The sequence below is a fragment of the Ochotona curzoniae genome, unplaced genomic scaffold (assembly GCF_017591425.1).
Source record: "Ochotona curzoniae isolate NIBS_2020 unplaced genomic scaffold, NIBS_Ocur_1.0 contig_2599, whole genome shotgun sequence".
Classification (NCBI taxonomy): Eukaryota; Metazoa; Chordata; class Mammalia; order Lagomorpha; family Ochotonidae; genus Ochotona; species Ochotona curzoniae.
In genome coordinates this window covers 637,791-659,219 of record NW_024465520.1, presented here as the reverse complement: position 1 = coordinate 659,219, position 21,429 = coordinate 637,791, and the positions used below count along the sequence as shown (strand labels likewise).

General features: G+C 36.8%; 1 protein-coding gene across 5 annotated transcripts in view; it reads left to right on the top strand.

The window, feature by feature from the left end:
• Positions 1 to 21,429, top strand: part of XRN1 (5'-3' exoribonuclease 1) — a 105,662-nt gene that overhangs the window by 58,281 nt on the left and 25,952 nt on the right. For all 5 annotated transcript variants that reach the window (XM_040974734.1, XM_040974737.1, XM_040974738.1 and 2 more), the window contains exons 21-31: positions 907 to 1,069; positions 2,591 to 2,704; positions 5,053 to 5,151; positions 7,496 to 7,611; positions 8,145 to 8,291; positions 9,971 to 10,060; positions 10,410 to 10,545; positions 17,043 to 17,099; positions 17,192 to 17,324; positions 20,171 to 20,240; positions 20,777 to 20,984. In XM_040974734.1, the coding sequence (XP_040830668.1) occupies positions 907 to 1,069; positions 2,591 to 2,704; positions 5,053 to 5,151; positions 7,496 to 7,611; positions 8,145 to 8,291; positions 9,971 to 10,060; positions 10,410 to 10,545; positions 17,043 to 17,099; positions 17,192 to 17,324; positions 20,171 to 20,240; positions 20,777 to 20,984 (1,333 nt within the window). The remainder of the gene's footprint in view (positions 1 to 906; positions 1,070 to 2,590; positions 2,705 to 5,052; positions 5,152 to 7,495; positions 7,612 to 8,144; positions 8,292 to 9,970; positions 10,061 to 10,409; positions 10,546 to 17,042; positions 17,100 to 17,191; positions 17,325 to 20,170; positions 20,241 to 20,776; positions 20,985 to 21,429) is intronic.

Sequence of the window (21,429 nt, the reverse complement as noted above, 5' to 3'; positions counted from 1 at the left end):
GATTGAGTTCTTGCCATGCTCATGGAAGGCCTGGATTGCATTCTCAGCTCGCAGCTTTGGCCTAGCCCAGCCCTAGTTATTACAAGCATTTGAGGAATAAATTAATAAATTGGGAACTCCATCTCCACCAGACAAGTAAATGAAAACAAGTAAGTGAAAGAACTGAAGGCTTTGGCCCCTGGCTGTATTTGCAGACTTGTGTTTACATTGAGAAGCCCCATCAAATGGGCCTAATCCAAGCAGCTTGTCATCTCTGTGGATTTGCTTATTTTGGATATTTCATATAAATCATATAACATGTGATCCTTTGCGTCTGACTTTCTTGATTTAGCATGGTTTTGATTTTCAAACACACTGTAGTATATGTCATTACTTATTCCTTAAGATACCTGAATACTATCCTGTCGTGTGAATACATCACCTTTTGCTTACTCATGCACAAGCTAGTAACTGAGTTGCTTCTGCTTTGGGGTTTTTTACCAACAGTGTTGCTATAGAAACATCTGCATGTCAGCATTTGTTTCAGTGCCTACTTTCAATTTGGGCGGATGGTAAGTATTTACAAGTAGAGTCTTTATCCTTTTTAAGAACTGCCAGACTTTTCATAATGGAGCATTGTGCCAGCAACATGAAGTGTCAGATTTCTCCACAGCATAGCCACATTTCTTGTTGCTCTCCTCCCTCTTTTTTTAAAATTACAGCCTTGGTGGGTATGGAACACAAGAACTTCTTAGAGCTCTATGCTTTCTCGGTGCAGGAAATCTCCACAGATTTAAAAAAAATAACATAAAAAAATCTCAATGAATGTACCCACAACTGCTTAGCAAATTTATTGAAAGTTCAAGCATTTCAAATAAAAACATTAACACATATTTATGTTTCTTTGTTTTTTATTCTTACTTATAGATACTTGAGAAGAAAAGGAATAATAATAAATGAAACTTCTGCAGTTGTGTATGCTCAGTTACTCACAGGCCGTAAATATCAAATAAGTCAAAATGGTGAAGTTCGTCTGGAGAAGCAGTGGTCAAAACAAGTTCTTCCTTTTGTTTATCAAACTATCGTCAAGGTAAAGCCACATTGAGTCTTAATTCTGTCCTATTGCATTTTGGGGAAAGACTATCATTAAAATTTAGTAATAGAAAATAATTTAGCAATATATAGTAGAGATTCTAATTTATTATAATTTAAAAATATCTGAGTGTTTTACAAAATATAATACATATTCAAACACTATATATACAGATAAGGAACTTGTCTGGTTTTTTTTAAGGACTTGGTTTCTGGAGGAGAAAAAAGCATTAACTTAGACCTTTGTAGTTTTAAGTTTTATTCAAAAATGTTTTCCTTAAGTGAACTAATAAACATAAAGCTATTTTCTTTTGTGTTTAGAATCTTAGAATTAGCAAGGTGAGAAAAAGTCTAGTAGTCCCTCGCTTATCTGAATTTTTGTTTTCTAAAATTTCATTTTATGCTTAACTGCATTCCAAAAATCTTGGAAGTAACTAATTTAAGTGATTTAATTGTGCTCTGTTCTTTCTGATTGTAGTGAAATCTTACACCATCTTGCCTAGAATGAGAATCGTGCCTTTGACTAGTGTGTCCACATTAGATAGGCTCCCTGCCCGTTGGTAACTTAATGACCAGCACAGTAGTCAGATTCACCGTCGTGGTACTGCAGTGCTTGTGTTCAAGTAATTCTTATTTTACATAATAGTCATCTTCATAGTACAAGTGTAGTGGTGGTGACAAATCAGAAATGACAAAACTGTAAAAACTTCTAAGTTAAAAAAAAAAAGGTGAAAATTCCCAACTTGTTAAGTAAAGCTTTTAAAATCATGTCCTGGTTTTGCTAAGATCCAGTGAAAGAATAAATATCATGTCTGCGAAATTGTGCAGAAAGGAAAAGAAACCCACTTCAAACTGCAGAAGTTACAGCCACAGGCCTGATAAATGCTTAGTCATTCTCACATCATTACAAGGATGACTACAGCACACTGAGAACTGTGTTCATACTACTTTTATCATAGTATATTGTTAAAATTATTTTTAATTGTAAATCTCCTACAGTGTCTTATTTATAAGTTAAATTTTATTATAGGTGTGGATGTACAGGACAAACATAATACATATAGGTTCGTAATGCATATCAGTCTCAGGCATCTGCGGCCAGGGGCTCAGGGGTGAAGTGTTCTTCAGACATACCCTCCTGGAGCAAGGGATTCTACTGTATGTTAATGATCCTGTTCTGTGGAGAATACTGTATAGTGCAGTAACTGAGCTGGACGAGCTGCACTGCCCTTCTCTGCTCCACTTTCTTCATCTCTACTATGGGGCTGATAACGGTTCCTGCCATGGGGGATTGTCTCCAGTACTGAACGAATGAAATAAATGTGTGACGTACCTAGAAGATTGTCTGGCATATAACAAGTTACTATATTTGATAGCATTATTGTGTGAAAATGTTTATATTTGACTTTTGCAGGCAGCATAGACATGATAACCATGGCTGGGGGTGGGGGAGAAGCATTATGTACGCTAGATAGATATTTTGATTATGTAATTTATTTGTGTATTTTGTTTTATGTAGGACATCAGAGCTTTTGACTCTCGTTTCTCCGGTATCAAAACACTGGATGATTTGTTTCCTCCTGGAAGTATGGTCTTTATGTTGGGAACCCCCTATTATGGCTGCACTGGAGAAGTTAGTTTCTGTTATTATTATTAATGTTTTTCTGATTTCAAATTAATTAAGTGCAAAATGAAATGTAAAACTAAAAGAAAAACCCATCTGTACAACTTACAATCACAACATTTGATTATATAAAAGCATTTTAAAATGTTCATGCAAATGTGCATTATGAAAAAAAAAAAAAAACCCTAAACCTGGAATTCTATTATATTTGATCAAAGTTATTCTTTAAATTCCACCTTTTCATGAACTTTTTGAAGCTCCCGTACGGTTTTATTATGATAGTACAGCTGAAGCAGTTCTGAAACTGTTTTATATTATAGGCTTAAATAATTTGCAACTATATTGATGTTTTGAAGAACTTCTGTTTCCAAATGGAAAAGGTACATGCAAATGTAGCGTGGGGGGTTGGGGCAAAGAGTCTGTGAAAGCACTGAAGTCATTATTTCTAAAACTGCATTATGTAGATGTGTATGTATACATAGGAGCAATTTCACAGCGCTTATGAAAAAAATCTCAGAATATATTTTGATGCAAAAAATAGAAATCCATTCATTGTTTTTTCATAATACACACTTTCTGTAAACTTTTTAAAGATCACTAATATATGTGTGAATAGATATCTAAGCATGCAAGTATTTTTCTAGCTTTGTTTTCTCAGAGTCAGAAACAAAGACACTCTAGTAAGGGTGAACACAAGTGACTTCATGAAAACATGGCACATCTCAGTATCTATTACCTTGCCCTACTAAAAGGAACAGAGTTTCATGGAGAAATGACTGAAGGTCAGGGAAGATGCAAGATGAGTCTGGAAATTCTTGTTATGCCAGAAATTAAGGAAGTGCTCAGAGGAATGCTGGAAATTATCCTATAAGCATGGTGATGAATTATAAACCCCTTGGGAAGATAGGAATTAATGGTTCCCATAGTGGTGATAATAAGGCAAATAAGTAGGGGAGGTTGGACCTCTTGTTTATTGGATAAATCGAAAGAAAGTTGTGGAGACCAAAAACCATTTGTCATTCCTGCTGAAAAAGACTAGGTCAGATAAGATTCATCATTGAAATTTAATCTAGGAGAAATTTTTAAATGGGAACAGGGGTTAGTTTCATGGCCTAAGAAAATGTCTTCTCACAGTTTATTAACTGCAAGAACAACAATGAAACTCAACGCCAGGAAGAAACGGAACCACATTTTGTTGGTAGGCTGAAAGTGTGACAGTGAGGTGTTGTGAATATTGTATGCATTCCTACAGGTGTGGTATGCTGAAAAGGGCACATTGCCAGTGCAGTAGTCAGGCTGAGACTTAACCTAATTGTCAGACAAGCCCAAAATGAGAAATTGTCATTGTTGATGCTGTTTTAAAGATAGGATGAAAGTGAAAGGTGAATTGTGTTTCTCAAAATGACAATATTGTGAAAAACAAAAAAAGGCTCTAGGCATATTCCAGATTAAGAATATTAAATGTAATATCTGACATAGAACGACTAAATGTATTCCCTAACCTTTGCCTCAATCCTATAGAACAGCAAGAAAAACACTGTATAAACAGCATAATTAGGCCAACAGACAGAATTGGAATATTGGCAACAACCTAGATCGAAGTACTGTATGGAGGCCACCAGTGAACAGTTTGAGTTCCAACTGCTCCATTTTCATTTCAGCTCCTTGCTTATTTGCTTAGGGAAGCAGCAAAAGATGGCCCAAGTCTTTAGACCCCTGAACCCACATGGGAGACCTGGACGAAATTCCTGACTTTGGCCCAGCCCATTTGATTTGGCCATTAGGAAAGTAAAGAAGCAGGCAGAAAATCTCTATCTTTCACCCCTACCCCCTCTAACTATGCCTTTCAAATAAATAAGTAAATATTTCTAAAAACTATTGTATCAATGCAAATTTGTATATTTAATAGCGAGACTTCGGTTATAAATCAAATGTCCTTAGGAAATATACTTTGAGTATTTAGAGATAAGCAACTTGGTATAAGACATATATATTAGTATAAACACACAGTCTACAAATGTTAAAGCTATCTGCTTTATAAGGTTAACAGTAAGTGAATCTGGATAAATATTTTCAAGTGTTCTTGGTACTGTTTTGGTATTTGGAACACTGTGGTTCTTTGAAATTGTCTACAGAAAAGTTAGAAGAATTAAAAAATTATGAAAAGCTGTTAAAGCAGGAATAAATACCACATTTCAAATTAACAGTTTAACTCCATACACTTATAAATTCCAAGAAAATTTCCACTTTCATCTTGACTGGCATAATATTTCAGAAATAATACTTATCAATTAAGTAGAAAATGAATAAAGTATTAAAAGAGATTAACATATACTTTGATTTTTTCCTCCACCAAGGTTCAGGATTCCAGTGATGTGATTACAGAAGGTAGGATTCGTGTGGTTTTCAGCATTCCATATGAACCCAATCTTGATGCTTTAATACAGAACCAGCATGTAAGTACAATACCTGGTGTTCCATTTTCAAATCAAGTCAATTTAAAAATGTTAGAAGGATACTTTTGCTACCTCCTTTGAATTTATTTCAAATGTTTTGTTTAATACTGGCTTATTCTTAGTTGCATATATTATTATTAGAAACTAAATGTAGAATCTGTGGTCAAAACTTAAAATCCCATTATTGGTCCAACTGGTTATTGTGGATTATTGTGTGCAAGCTTTTAAGAAATACAATGATTAACATACCGTCTGGATATAGATTTAGGTACTGAACCTTTTTATGATGCTTCAGATCTTGCATTTTTGGTTACAAGTAATAAAGGTCATTTAACTCTGCTGAAAATTAATATTCTCATCCCCAGAGAATATTGGAAAACTACCCAAGTTCAATTTCTTTTTCAGGACTTTTTCTCTAAAAATGTTCCCTAACCTTTTTTTTTCCCTGTTAGAATAGAAGGAAGCTTCTGGTGTCTGTCATTTATTGTATTTTTTAACTATTATTTTAATTTTATTTGAAAAATAAAGTGCTCTTTCTTGCAATTCTTTACTTCTGAAATGCTCACAATATCCAGCACTGGATCAGGCTGAACCCAGGAGCCAGAACTCATTCTGAATCTCCCACATGTTGTATTTCTTTTTTTAAAAAAAAAATTTTACTGATTTACTTTTGTCATTTGTTCTTATCACTCAATTGGATGATTAACTGAAATTCAGTCAGCTAGCTACTGCTACTTAATCCATTTGTTTTTTTCCCTAAGGGAAAAGCCTAAAACATTACATCATCTGAAATGAATTCCAGACATCAGACATCAATCAGCATTACCTATGATACTTTATGTATTGAAGACAAATACATCCCTAAAATTTTATCCTCAGGTGTCTATTGAGGAAGGAATTTAAACTAGGAAGTTGGCCCATTAGATGTAGAAGTGGTTCCTGGTCTGAGGAGGTAGGGGAAGGTAGAAATGCTCTCCCAGTTCTAGTGTGTAGTGCTAATTAGTGTTCCTTGTCCAGTATACAGAGAGAACTGCTTTAACTTTCAAAGCACCTTCTACATATACCCCAGTGTTCTCAGCTATCTATTTAATACTTTTTAGGATATGTTTAATGTTTTAATGAAGTTTTAATTGTAGTATAACCTAACATTTCTCAGTAAGAATACCATTTTGAGCAGTATAATTACGTAAAAATAGAACTGTGTTCTGCATGTGACATCACAATTGGTCTCTTTGGCTTCTAAGGTGTGAGGTGCTAGTAGCCCATGCCAGTCCTTGTAAATCAACATCCCTCTTACCTTTCCGTATGTTTGTTGGAAAAATGATACTACTCATGAATGAGAAATATTATCTTAATTTTTCTAATCTATTTTGGAAAAGATACTTGATTTGTATTGTGTTATTTCTAAGTTGGATATCATTAATGATGAAAATATGTTCTTTATTATTTACATATTTGATAGTAATCGTATCTTCCAAATCACCAAAAGGATGGTTTTTAGTATGTTAAGAAAGTGGTGGCTATTTTAAATCATTACCAATCTGGACATTTATCTTGTTTAATTCACTGTTATACTCCTATTCAAATATAAATATAAATACTTTATATAATGAATATGACTATATGAACATAAAAGAAGTAGTGTATAATCTTTGTATACATTGATGGTACTGAATTTGTGAGCTATTTGCTTCCTGGTTAAAATTTATGATCCAATACTCCCTTTTTTCAATTTAACAACATTCAGTTTCTGCTTTGAGTTTACAAATTAAGTTTACATTTTATTGTCTTCATTCATTATAAACATGTATGTACCTGTTACTTTCACATAATAGTAAATATTAGAGGAATAGAATCATTATGTCCCTATAAAACGACACTTCGAAAAAAAAATTTCTAATTTTGCTCTGTAGCAATCATTTGGGGACATTGCTGTGTTTTGATTCAGTGTAATAGTTACCGAGGCCTCATTTTGTCCCAGCAACTTGTCTATGTCCACTTGTAATATGACAGTGAGTAGGGGGAAAAATCTTGCCTGTGGAGTTTGCCATTTAATACTAAAGTAGAGTTTATTTCTTGAGACAGTTTCACAAACTCTATATTTCCTCCCCCTTTCATCTATCGTTGGGAATTCTGTGCTTTAAGGAGAAAGAGAGAGGAGCAGAAAAATTCTGCCTACAGATCCTTTCAAAAAAAAGGGGAGATGGATCTAAGTGAGAATCCTTGTAGTGCCACAGTCCAATGGTTAGTGATGTCTTGATTATCTCCAGATTTTAAAGGTAAAGAAATAATTTAGTGTAAACTTTTGTTTCTATAATTGACTTTTTTGTTTTTATATTTAAAGAAATATTCTATAAAGTACAACCCAGGATATGTGTTGGCCAGTCGCCTTGGAGTGAGTGGATACCTTGTTTCAAGGTTTACAGGAAGTATTTTTATTGGAAGAGGATCTAGGAGAAAGTAAGTTTGTGTTAGAGAAATTTACTTAAGTGGCAGAAAAATTAATTGCTAAAGATTAAATGTTTGATTTTTCAGTATTTCTTTTCTTATTAAGTGCTCTGAATTTCTTTTAAAATTGTACATAAATTCCTCTGATGGTGATCTTTCATCTGAATGGCGTATGTTTTAGGTGGTTGGAAAAGCAGTTCTTATTTATAGCAGCTAAAAAAATGAACCTTGAAAAAAGGTATCAGAGGGTGTGTGTGAACTTCAGTAATATATTTTCTTGCATTTTGTTATTCCGTTTCCTTTATAATTACATAGTTTATTTAAATGTTTTAACTCAGCTTTTAAAGGTTTTCCGCTAGCTTTTCAATTTGCTACTTTAGAAATAACCAGAATAATGGAAATATAGAATAATCAAAATTGAGATTTTTCTAAGAACTGGAAACAAAGCACTTTATTTCAACATTTTAAAATGTGTGTGTGTGTGTGTGTGTGTGTGTGTGTGTGTGTGTGTGTGTGTGTGTGTGTTGTATATGGTTTACATTTAGCCCTCATGGAGACCATAAAGCAAATGTGGGTTTGAATCTCAAATTCAACAAAAAAAATGAGGAAGTCCCTGGATATACGAAGAAGGTTGGAAGTGAATGGATGTATTCATCTGCAGCAGAACAGCTTCTTGCAGAATACTTAGAGAGGTAAGTTCCTGGAAAGATCTATTGGATGTCTGAAAACTTAGGAATGTACTCTTTATTCTGCCTTGCACACACCAGTCTTGGAGGAAAGTATTTTCTTTAGTAAAATATGACATATGCATTTAAATTTAATTTTATGCTATGGCTCATCCCAACTATTAGCTATAATAAAATAAAAAATTTTTATGCTACATTATTTTTTTAAAAAGTGATTCAAATTGGACTTTGTGTTGTTACTTTGCACGCCTGAGTTAGCACTAATAGGACTGATATGAATAAACAAAACAGCTCTTACTAAGTGGGTTTTTCTGAATCTTAAAACTCTAGCTACGTAGAATATTACTAACCTAGAATTATTTAGCCTGCCTGGGTATAGAATCCTGATTTGGAGATTATTTTCCCACAAATTTTGAAAATGTTACTTTCTTCAACTATTACTATTGGTAAACCATGTGCCATTGTGATTTTGAATCTTTGTATGTTGTCTGTTTTAATTTCCTGACATCTTTAATTTGTCTTTTTTACCAATGCCCATGTGTGTCTTGGAGTCAATTTCTTTCTGTTAATTAGCCCTCTTAGATTTTATACTGATTCACTTCCATTCTTAGAAATTCTCTTGTATTATATCTTTGATGATTTCCTCTTCACCATTTTTTCTGTTTTCTATTTCTGGGACTTTTTAGATGTTAAACTCTCTAGATTAAGCTTCTTAATTTGTCTGTATTATCTGAACCATTTTCTGTATATTATATTGTGTTCTCTGTAGAAAGTTTCTTAATCTTTATCTTTGGCCATTTTTTTACTTGAATTAAATATAGTCATTTTAAATTCCAAAACGTGTGTCCTCTTTTAGCCATTCCTTCATACTAGCATCTTGTTTTAATAAAGAATGGATGTTTACTTTCCATTTTTGTGCAGATAATGATTCTAGATTTTTTTCTTTATGAGTTCTGATTTCTTCAAGTTATATTTTTTATTCCTGTTTCATTTGCTCTTTTCTGTCATGTTGAAAAGTTATTTTTGAGGCAGGCATTGTGGTATAGGCTGCTGTGCCAGCATCTGGTATGGGCACTAGTTTGAGTTCTAGTTGGAGTTCTAGTTCCCCCACTTGTGGTTCAGCTCTCTGCCAATTGAGGAGGATGGCGTAGGTCCTTGGATCCTTGTGAAGGGAGACCTAGTGAAGCCCAGCTCCTGGCTTTGGATATGCTTAGCTCAGACCTTTGAGGCCATTTGGGGAGAGGACCAACATATACAAGCTCTCTCTGTGTCACTCTCCCTCTCTGTTGCTCTCCCAACTGTGCCTTTCAAATAAGAATAAAATACATCTTAAGACAAATGAAAATAAAGAGTGCCCTAGCCTTGCTGCAAAAAAAAAAAAAGAAAATGAACTTATTACTTTATGCATTTATAAGCAGTTGTGATAAAAACAATGTAAACAATAATCAAAATTCTTTCAAAATAATAAATTTAACCATCTCTCTTCAGAAAGTGTGCCTAGCTTGGATCTAGGAATACCTGATTTCTGATTTTTTAAGTATGTCCTTTAGTGGTAATATCCCTTATTAATATTAACCAGTTCTCGATATATTTGGATCCTTTAAGGTCCGAAATTATTTCATAGGAAGTTTGTATGAAGTAGTCATGTGTCTTTAAAAATGATATGTTTTTGTCTGTTTGGCTAGAGCTCCAGAACTATTTAGTTATGTAGCCAAAAGTAGCCAAGAGGATGTGTTCTATGAAGATGACATCTGGCCTGGAGAAAATGAGAATGGGTAAGCAAGACCTGTGCTATAAATGACCTCATAGTTCCAGTTCATCAAGAATTTCTTAGAGGTTTCTTTTTATTTTGTTTTGTGTTATTTCATTCTTGCTTTAAGAACTTAATAGAAATTTGATTCCATTAATAGCGGTAATATTTGTTATGTCTTATTGCTGAGAGGTAAAGTATCCCTATTTGTGTTAGATTTATAACCAGTCCAAATTAATTTTAATGACTAATTATTAATTATATAACTTTGATGTCTGGTAAAATTCAGAACTCCCAGAAAGTTTCTGTTGTTTTATACAAGATCTAAGAACATTTTAAAAGGTGTGAAAAAATTGTTTTTATTTTTACTGTAGAGCTGAGAAAGTCCAAGAAATTACTACGTGGCTAAAAGGACATCCTGTCAGTACTTTGTCTCGTTCTTCTTGTGATTTACAAATTTTGGATGCAGCTATTGTTGAGAAAATCGAGGAAGAAGTGGAAAAGTGCAAGGTAGTAACTTTAGTAATATTTAGTGATGAGATTTAAAGCTAAATAAGCTGTATGTTAATGTCACAAATGTTTCATTTGTGCTTCAAACATAAAAAATACATCAATTGACTGATATCAAATAATTCTATATTTTTTAAGATTTACTTTTATTGGAAAGGCAGAGAGAAGGAGAGACACAGAGGAAGATCTTCCAGTCACTGGTTCACTCCCAAATGGCTACAATGATCAGAGCTGAGCCAATATGGAGCCAGGAGCTTTTTCTGGGTCTCCCATGTGGGTGCAGGGTCCCACAGCTTTGGGCCATCCTCTACTGCGTTCCCAGGCCGTAAGCAGGGAGCTGGACAGGAAGTCAAGCAGCCAGGACATGAACCAGCCTCCATATGGGATTCTGGCACTTGAAGGGAAAAGATAAGCCATTGAGCCATCATGCCAAGCCCATATTCCTGTAATTTAAAAACCATTCCCAGTGGCCTTAATATAAATATAATATAAACATATTAAAACATGCCATTTGGATAATATCCTTGTAGTGGTTTTTATTTTGAGAGTATTTCTTTTTTACTTGAAACTTAGAATTATGGAGAGAGAGAGAGAATCAGAAATTTTTTATCTACTGGTTCACTCCTCAAGTGGCTGCCATGGCTAGAACTGAGCAGGTTAAAATCCTGGAATCAGGAACTTCTAGGTCTTCGTCCTGGGTGCAGGCATCCACGGATTTAGAACAGCCTCGATTGCTTTCCAAAGCCATCAGGGAGCTGTATCAGAAATAGAACAGCCAGGATGTGCCCTTTTGGTGTGCACAGCACCACAGGCATAGGATTAGCTTGCTATACTACCACTGCATTCCAAATTTTGAGAATATTTTGGGATCTTACAGTGGAAAGCATCTTACTGAGAAAAAGAATGATTATCCCTTATTCCTGCCTGGTCTGGAGCATTCGTTTATGACGCAGATCATATATTTATTAAACATAAAAATTTGACTAATACGATTATCTCTAATGTATGTATGTGTTTCTCCTTAGTTCATTTGGTCATTAAGAATTTTTTTTTTAAATCCCACTGAATATTTCCTATTTTTGACGTCTTAACTTTTAAAGTAGTAAGGTTCTATTGTGTCTGGTTTGATCCCCTACCTTGTTGCCTTAGAAAACAAATTGATTTCACTGTTTTTTTTTTTTTAACTTTTGATTTTACTTTTCACTATTTGCCTTTTAGTACAATGATGTTGCGTTCCAAATAGAGCACCCTTATGAGAACAGTTAAGTAAGTCAAGAACTGAAAACTGAAGCCACCTCCCTTATCCCCTTGAGTCTTAATTTCTCTTTCAAAACTGAATTAATACATGTAGACTCCTTTTGATAATGCCTTCTTATTGTTATTGTTACGGTTGTTTGGATTTTTTAATCATATTCTTAAGAACTGTGATAAGTCTGGAAAATCATCCTAAGTTATTCATTCTCTCTTTAGTAAGCAAATAAAAAGCTCACAGCCACAAAATTAATTTTTTTACTTATTGCAGTTGGTACCTTGTTCTTTTTTGGCAGTCACTTGTGCCACCACCTCCAGCGAGTTTCAGGTCTGAACTCTTGAGTTAGACTTCCACTAGGGTCTCTGTAGCCCCAAGTCCTGGCTTGCCACTTCCCATCTGCTGTGATTCCATGCTGTGACTGCACTGTTGCCTGTACAACCTTTCTCCCACTTCTGTTCTTGCAATTCCGAGGATGAAGGAGACACCAAGTGTCCTAAATAACTAGGTTGTTGTTGGTGCTGATCTTACCAGAACCTGCTAGGCATTAGGTCTGAGAACCACGTGGACCTGTTTGGACCTATAGGAGGTCAAATAACACTGTTATTTTCCCTGTGGGATCAGTGCAATGCACTGAGCTGGAAATGAGTTCACTCCCAGTTCAGCGCATATGCAGTTCACTGTTGTCTCTTCAATATCAAAGCCTTTGCCACACAACAAAATGGTGCCTGATGTCCACTCTTGGAGTTCTGGATCTGCTGGCCATTATGTTTGTGGGCTACCCAGACATATCTTGGGTAGAACCTAAAGGATGTCACTTCGGTGCAATGCACTGAGCCAGAAATGTGTTCACTCCCAGATTAGTGCATGTGCAGTCCTGTCCCACACCCTTCTCCTCCCTACGTAAGATGGAACCCAATGTGGTTCTGGTAGAGGGTCTGGGCTGTGAAATCCACCCTGTTCCCCCTCCGCCTGTTTGGGATTTGCTGCTCTCTGTCTCTCTCTGTCTGCTCCTGGTGAAATCAAACAAATCAACAGGATGGGAAGTTCTTTGCCTGGGTTCACCTGCCAAGCTCCCAATGAACTCCCCTTTCCACCTGGTTGCTAGTAGAGCTCTGGCTGCCGGTGGAGCACAGATTGCCATTCGCTGACTGCCACAGAGGTATCTGGTAACTGCAACACCACACTGTTGTCTCCACTGCTTTCCTGTGTCCATCAGTCTCCAGGTGCCCCTCTTATATCTTGGAATGTGCTGTCTGTTTCATCCTGGCTAATGATGCTCCATCTGTTTAAACATGTTTTTACCCTGTTCCATCATCTTGATTCTCCCACAAATTTGTTTTTTTAAATGTAAATGACATTTAGCTGAGGATGGAAAGCCTGTGTTTCTAATTGTCTTTTAGTATAGAAAGAAATAGATATTCAACATCATTTTTTTTTTTAGTTAGAGTTATTTCAAAGGCAGAGTTGCAGAGAAAAAAAGAGGGTGAACTCTCCCATTGTCTGGGTCACTCACCAGATGATTAAACCATCTCATCCTGGTCCAGGCTGAAACCAGGAGCCTGAAACTCTATCCTGGTCCTCGCTCTGGATGGCACGGGCCCACGTACTTACGGGCATCTTCCATGGCTTCCCCAGTTGTAGTAGTGGGGATCTGGAGCAGAAACTCAGAAGCCAAGGAGCCAGGACTCAAGTTAGTGTTGGGGGACTGGGTTGCCTAACTGACTGTGCCACAGTTCTGTCCCCTCAACATCATTTTCAAAGTTTTATTTAGCAAACATATTATTTTAGGTCCTCTAATTGTTTTTTAACCAATTTCAATGCAGAGCTTTCTAAAATATTTGACTCATTTTTTCTTTATAAGCAAAAGATACATATTGAAAGCTAGCCAATTGACTTGATTAAGCATTTTTAGGAAGTGCATATAGATGAAATAGGATTTGTGACGTCTGTTAATATTTCAAGATGTAGTTATAAGTGATTTGTTTAGCTTTAATGTTATAATGTCAGAGTAGTAAAAGGAGAAGAATCTAAACAACTTTCTAAACATGATTTAGCCTTTTTTTGAAGTTTTATTTATTTTTATTGAAAAGTCAGATATAGATAGAGAGGAAGAGAGACAGAGAGGGAGATTCACTCCCCAAGTGACCGCAATGACCAGTGCTGCGTCAGTTCGGAGCCAGGAGCTCTTCCGGGCCGCCCACGCGGATGCAGGGTCCCAAGGCTTTGGGCTGTCCTTGACTGCTTTCCCAGGCCGCAAGCAGGAAGCTGGATGGGAAGTGGGGCTGCCAGGACTAGAACCGGCAACCATATGGGATCTTGGCGTGTTCAAGGTGAGGACTTTAGCCTGTAGGCCAGAACGCCTTGCTTTTTTTTCATAAAGCAAGGTCATCCTTAAAAACATCAGTAACTTATCAGTAGTCCCCAGATTGAACAAATTATCAAAATTACTGATGAAACTTAATAAAAGCACACATTCTGGATTCCATTTCTAGCATTGCTTCACACATTTTTAAATGCAAACAGAATCTCCAGGAAAAAATGTGAAAATACTGGTTTTGATTCAGTCGATAGGACAAGGTTGGAGATTGTGCACTTTGAGGAGCCAGTGTCCATTATCTCTGCGTTATCGCCCTCTGAAAACTGCTCGGTTTTTTCATTTGCCTATTGAATCCGGGTTAATGGCAATGTCCTCTAATCAGTGCTATAGTGTAAGAATGCCCAGGGATTTGCTAAAGCATGCATAATGTTGTGTTTTCATATGCCATATTCCAGGCACAGCTTGTCCGCTTTTTAAAATCCCTTGAAATTCCTTCTCATATTCTTTGTTCTTGCTATTGTCAATAAACACAAATTGTGGACTTACTAGTTCCCTAATCAGCTGAGGACTGGTCCCCAGTGCTCACCCTGTTAAAACTGTGAGAGATGCAGGCATTCAGTGCAGTGCTTGTGGTGCTGCACAGGATTCCTGCCTCCTGTATCTGAGTGCCTAGTTTGAGTCCTGACGCCACACTGATTGCAGACCCTTGGTTTTGTGCACCTTGGGAGGCTGCAGGTGATAACTCAGATACTTGGATCCCTGTCCCCCATGTGGGAGAGCTGAATAGATCCCTGGTTCCCAGGTTCAGCTGGACTCTATCCTGAGTATTGTGGTAATTTGGAGGTTGAACTTGAGGGTGGGAACTTGTGTGTGCGTGTGAGTGAGTCTTTCAAATAAAAGTTATAAATTGTTCTAAAAAATACAAGTTTAACACGATAATACTTTTTGGATTACAATGGATAAAATTAAATTAGGTAAACAGATATATTTTCTCTCTTACGAATCAAAATCAGCTAATACTTAGAGTAGTTAAGTGCGGGTTTATAGAACTGATAAGCAGGAAATATGGAAAAGAAGTCTTCTCCCATATTTTTTTCAATATTTCTTTTCATAAGGAGAAGTAGGGAGGGAGGTCTTCTATACACTGGTTTAGTCCCCAAGTAGCCACAGTGGCTGGAGCTGAGCTGGAAACCAGGAGCTTCTTCCAGGTCTCCCTTATGGGTATAGGGGCCTAAGGACTTGAGTCATCCTCCACTGCTCTCCCAGGCTATGAGCATGGAGCTGGGTTGGAAGTGGAGCAGCTGGAGCTTGAACTGGTACCCATCTGGGATACTGGCACCAAAAGCAGAAGCTTAGCAGATTATACCACAACACAGCCCCTTCTCCCATATTATTTAGATCATCAAAATATTCAAACATCGGAATTTCATATTAGATTTCAAAAGTAAGAATTTGTTAAATGACTTCACCTTAATTTTTAAAGTATTCATAAAACCTATAGGATTGTCATAAATCAAGACTTTATATAAATCTGTGTTGACATGGTATTTAATGCCTTTTAGAAGAAAAAAATAGCATTTAAATAGAATAGTATTGGGCGCGGCACCGTGGCCTAGCGGCTAAACTCCTCGCCTTGAACGCGCCAGGATCCCATATGGGCACCAGTTCTAATCCCGGCAGCTCCACTTCCCTTCCAGCTCCCTGCTTGTGGCCTGGGAAAACAGTCAAGGACAGCCCAAAGCTTTGGGACCCTGCACCCATGTGGGAGACCTGGAAGAAGTTCCTGGATCCTGGCTTCGGATCGACATAGCATCGGCCGTTGCGCTCACTTGGGGAGTGAATCATCGGATGGAAGATCTTCCTCTCTCTTTCCTCCTCTCTGTATATCTGACTTTGTAGTGAAGATAAATAAATCTTTCAAAAAAAATAGAATAGTATTTACATATTTTCAAAACAGGCATATTTAATCATCAGTATTAGAAGTAAGATTACTTTTTCTGAAGGACAGTAACTGGGAAGGGCTAGAAAGAGTTTCTTTTTTTTTTTAAGATTTATTTATTTATTGGAAAGTCTGATACAGAGAGGAGGAGAGACAGAGAGGAAGATCTTCCATCTGATGATTCACTCCCCAAGTAAGTGCAGCGGCTGGTGCTGCGCCGATCTGAAGCCAGGATCCAGGAACCTCCTCCGGGTATCCCACACGGGTGCAGGGTCCCAAAACATTGGGCCGTCCTTGACTGCTTTCCCAGGCCACAAGCAGGGAGCTGAATGGGAAGTGGAGTTGCCTGGACCAGAACCGGTGCCCATATGGGTTCCCGGCACATCCAAGGCAAGGACTTTAGCCTCTTGGCCACGCCACCAGGCCCTGGAAAGAGTTTCTTAAGTTATGCTTAGTAATGTTATGTCTTGAGCCAGGCACAGTTATGCCCCATAGATATATTAGAAAATGCCACCTAAGGTTAGGCATTTGGCTTAGTGGTTCAGACTTCAGTTAAGATTCCTGAATCGCATTTTGGAGTTATGCGTTCCAGTTCAGGCTGCATTCCAGATTCTACTATTGTGCCAGTCATACCTTGCTAGGCAGTAGGTGATGACTTCAGTAGCTACAAGCTTTGAGCTGTCTCAAATACCGCTCGCTCGCTCTCGTGCTCTCTCTTTCTCTCCCTTTCTCTCTTCTAATAAATATATTTTAAAAGGAAAAAAATAAGCTTTAAGCTGCAGAAATTTCATGAATATTCTTTCTTGTATAGCTTTAGGACTTTAAAGGTTCTTGCAATTAATTTCTTTTGGCTTTTGGAAAACAAAACATGTTAACATGGCCCAAAAATAAAAATTAAAAAAAAATTCAAACATGTTGAAGTAATGAATAATTTAATAATTGTGTAATTTCATATTTTAAAATGTTTAAATGCTTTCCTGTTTTCTCAGCAAAGAAAGAATAATAAGAAGGTCCGAGTGACAGTAAAGCCTCACCTGCTGTACAGAGTAAGTGTTGTGTCCAGGACTTTTACATTATTGCTTTTGTAGTGATGGAACGGTTAGAACTTACATTGAAGTCAATGCTTTTTTCTCTCCAGCCTTTGGAACAGCAACATGGAGTCATTCCTGATCGAGATGCAGAATTTCGTCTCTTTGACCGTGTTGTAAATGTGAGAGAGAACTTTTCAGTTCCAGTTGGCCTTCGGGGCACCATCATAGGAATTAAAGGGGGTAATACGTTCATACCTGATATGTCTTCTACCACGTTTACCCATTTGTGGGCCTTTTAATAGCTAAACAAGAAACAAGTATGAATCAGAAAAAAGCTAAATTATTTCTTGTTTCAATCAGGGTTTTTAGGTTATTTTTTTTAGAGAAAATTCTCTTTTTTCCTGTGTACTCACATTGGAAGTAGTTAAGTTAGAATAGAGGAATGTTGGAAAGAGGCTACCCAGAATTTGGCAGTTGTTAAATGTCATATCCAAATTACATGAAGTATTCGTGAGTATTACATATGCTTTGTTGAAACTGGGAAAAATTTTTTCTCCATAGTTAAGCTTTAATGGAATGTTTCCCTGAGATTAACCTTAATTGTCATCCCTTGATTTCCATGAATTAAAAAGCAAATATAGGGCCCGGCGCGGTGGCGCAAGTGGTTAAGTCCTCGCCTTGCACGCCCGGGATCCCATATGGGCGCCGGTTCTAATCCCGGCAGCCCCGCTTCCCTTCCAGCTCCCTGCCTGTGGCCCGGGAAAGCAGTCGAGGACGGCCCAAAGCTTTGGGAACCTGCACCCGCGTGGGAGACCTGGAAGAGGCTCCTGGCTTCGGATCGGCATAGTATCGGCCCGTTGCGCTCACTTGGGGAGTGAATCATCGGACAGAAGACCTTCCTCTCTGTCTCTCCTCTCTGTATATCCGCCTTTCCAATGAAAAAATAATAAAAATAAATCTTCAAAAAAAAAAAAACAAAATTACAAAAAGCAAATATAACTTTGTTTACATGTAAATAGATGTGAGAATTTGCATATTAATTTGTATTCTTAGCACAAATGTATTACATGAGACTTTTCAGTTCATTGTACAACAGTGTACATGTAGTTAACACTGTTGTACACTTTAAAATTCATCTTTAAAAGCGTAAATTCTATGTTCTGTGTTTTTTACCACAATAAAATAAGAGGTGAGAGAATTGGGGAAAAAGCTGCTAAGCATCCAGTGTACCCCTAAAGAGATGCCTAAAGTGAGCAGTTTTATACAGATTCCAAACAAAACATTGAATCCCGTATAAATCCTGTTGAGCTGGGATCACAGCCTGAGCATCACTGTCCCTTAAGGCCCTAGACACCCAGTATCTGGTTTCACCAGCTTTATGCTGGTGTCTCCTTTTATAGGAGACAGACCATCATTTTTCTGGGAAAAAAATCTTAATAACCTTGAGATTAATGATTAAGTCCTGCCAAACCTTTACTTGTGAATTTTCAAAATAGCTTTTTATGGCAGCAAAAAAACCTATAAATAATCCAGATTCCCAAATGGATAAGTATAATGTGATGTTACATTGTTGAAGTATGCAGTGAAATACTTAGCAGTTAAAGCCTGATACGTACAGCACAGACATTTGCTTTTTGTTATTATTTTTATTTTAAATTTTGAATTTTATGATACAATTCTGTAGAGTCAGGATTCCCCCCCACACCCCAATTTCCACCCTGCAACTGATTTCCCCATATTGTTACAATAGTATAGTTCTTCATAAGGAGTTACAATTCCATCAGTCTATTATTTAAGTGTGCCCCAGCTTTGCTGGTACAGACAATGTCAGACAGTCCCGCATCCCATTGTCTAGAAATGTCCAACAGTTCCATTGGGAATCCTTCTTTGATTTGGAAGTAGGGATGCATGTTGCATTGAGTCTTCACGTCTGGATGTGGTAGTCAGCGTGGAGTTTTTCAAAATAATTATGTTGAAAGAAGTCAGACCAAAAAAAAAAAAAGCAGGAAAATATATTGTGTGATGTAATTAACATTAAATTTTAGAAATGTGAACTAATCTGAGGTGATAGCATATGTTAGTGATTGGAGGAGGATCTGGATTACGAAAGGACACAGAAGCTTTTTGAGTGATTGCTTCATGCTAGCTTCATGGTTAACTACGTATAAAAGCCATTAACACTGTATTCTTTAAATAAATAAATTTAGTTTATAACGTAGCAGTTATACCTTATTAAAGCTGCTAGTAAGTAAAACTAAGATCCAGCAATTTATGACATAGAGGAGCATTCCCTTTTATAAAGGACCCATTAGCATGATGTTCAAGAAAACACTGTGTGTGGGGGTTGTTGTTGTTGTTTTTTTTACCATATATAGCATTGTTTTTAACAGCAAAGTTAGAACCAGCCTAAATTTTCATCAGCAAAAGAATGGGTAAATTATGGTATATCCATAAATGGATTACTGTACAACTCAAACTGAACACATACATAGATGAATCTCACAAACACCATATTGAAACAAGTTTCAAATGAATTCCTCCAAATACCATATATATAATGTTTCAGAACTTGCAAAGCGGCATACTGACGGTAGTGCTTTAAGGTGCAGATTGGGGCACTCACACCCCTGTTGGAATACCTGGGGTCAAGCCCCAGCTCTACCCCCAATTCCAGCCTTCTCTGCATTTGCAAGTAAATGCTACTCCTCTCTATCTGTCTCTTCAACTGACTCTCAAATGAATACATATTTTTTAAAACTTGGGAAGCAATACTATATATTATTTGGATATGCATGTTAAAGGTATAAAGCTATAGGAGTCATAACTGATGAATTGAGTAGTTACCTCATTGGGAATGCAGGGATCTTGTACACTTCATCTTAGCAAAAAGCTGAGACGAGACGGATGTAGGGGTCTTCTAAGACACTGCTGCTGCTTCATAGCATGCATGATGTCACTGTATTGTTGTTATGCCATTTTTCATATCCAGAGTGTATTTTGTGAATTTTTGAAATAAGTACTTAGTGCTCTAAAAATTTAGATGCTAATTTATATCATGATTTTCTTAATATCCCCTTTCTTAACAGCTAATAGAGAAGCTGATGTACTATTTGAAGTATTATTTGATGAAGAATTTCCTGGAGGCTTAACAATAAGGTTTGTATTTGCAGATAATAATTGCACATTGGGAATCTGTTCATGTGGCCAGCCATTTTATTTTATATTGCTAATGTATCTGGGTGCTGTTTGAATTGATGGACATCATATTTGCTCCTCACATTGTAATAGTAAATGAAACAAACTTGCTTTTCTGCTCTCAGAGATTTCATTTTAGTGGGAGAAATAAACAGCATCTGATTATGTTATTATGTAGCTCCACTTCCAATGCTGTACCCTGCTAATGATTTGGGAAAAGCAGTGGAAGATGGCCCAAGTGTTTCAGTTCCTGCCACTTCCATGGGAGACGCAATAAAGCCTCTAGCTTCTGCCTTCATTCTGACCATTGTGGTGGCCGTATGGAAAGTGAACCAGCAGATGGAAGACTTCTCTCTTTCTCTGATATTGCGTCTCCCTCTCTGTAACGCTACCTGTCCAATAAATAAACAAATATTAAAAGAAAAAAAAAAACCCAGATTCCTGTAGCATGCTCAGTGTTGCTTTTCTGTGGTCCTGATAGAAGCTTTTTTTGTTAGGTGCTCACCTGGGAGAGGTTATCGACTGCCATCAAGTGCCTTGGTGAACCTTTCTCATGGAAATCGCCCTGAAATTGGAAATCAGAAGTTGACAGCCATTGTGAAACCACAGCCAGCTGTGAATCACTACAGCTCAAGCTCATTGTCATCATCTGGACATTTGGGAGGCCTCAACCATTCGCCTCAGTCACTTTTTGTTCCAACTCAAGTAAGACTTGTAATCTTTAATTTCTCTCAACCCTCTTTACAAATTAATTCAGACTGTGTAGATAGAAACAATTCAACTTTGTTTTCCTTTTTAAAAAGTTTGAGTTCAAATTTGTTTTAAGAAGGTAGACTATACAATGCCATGATACACTTAAATAGAATGTAAACTTGTGACTGTTGCTGAGGACTATACTATTTTAATAATATAGGGGATAAGAGGAAAAATGGAGAGGGAGGCAAGGGAGCTGAAAAGGGGAATCTCTTACCTACAAAAACCATATCACAGCAAATGATAAACTGGATTTAAAAAATGTTAAAAAGCAAAGCAAGCTAATAAGGAATATAATCGGTAGCATTCTACCTACGTCACAAAATTACATTTACGTTAAAGAAGAAATACCAAGTAATGATCTTGAAAATATTCTTGTTTTCATATATTTACTTTC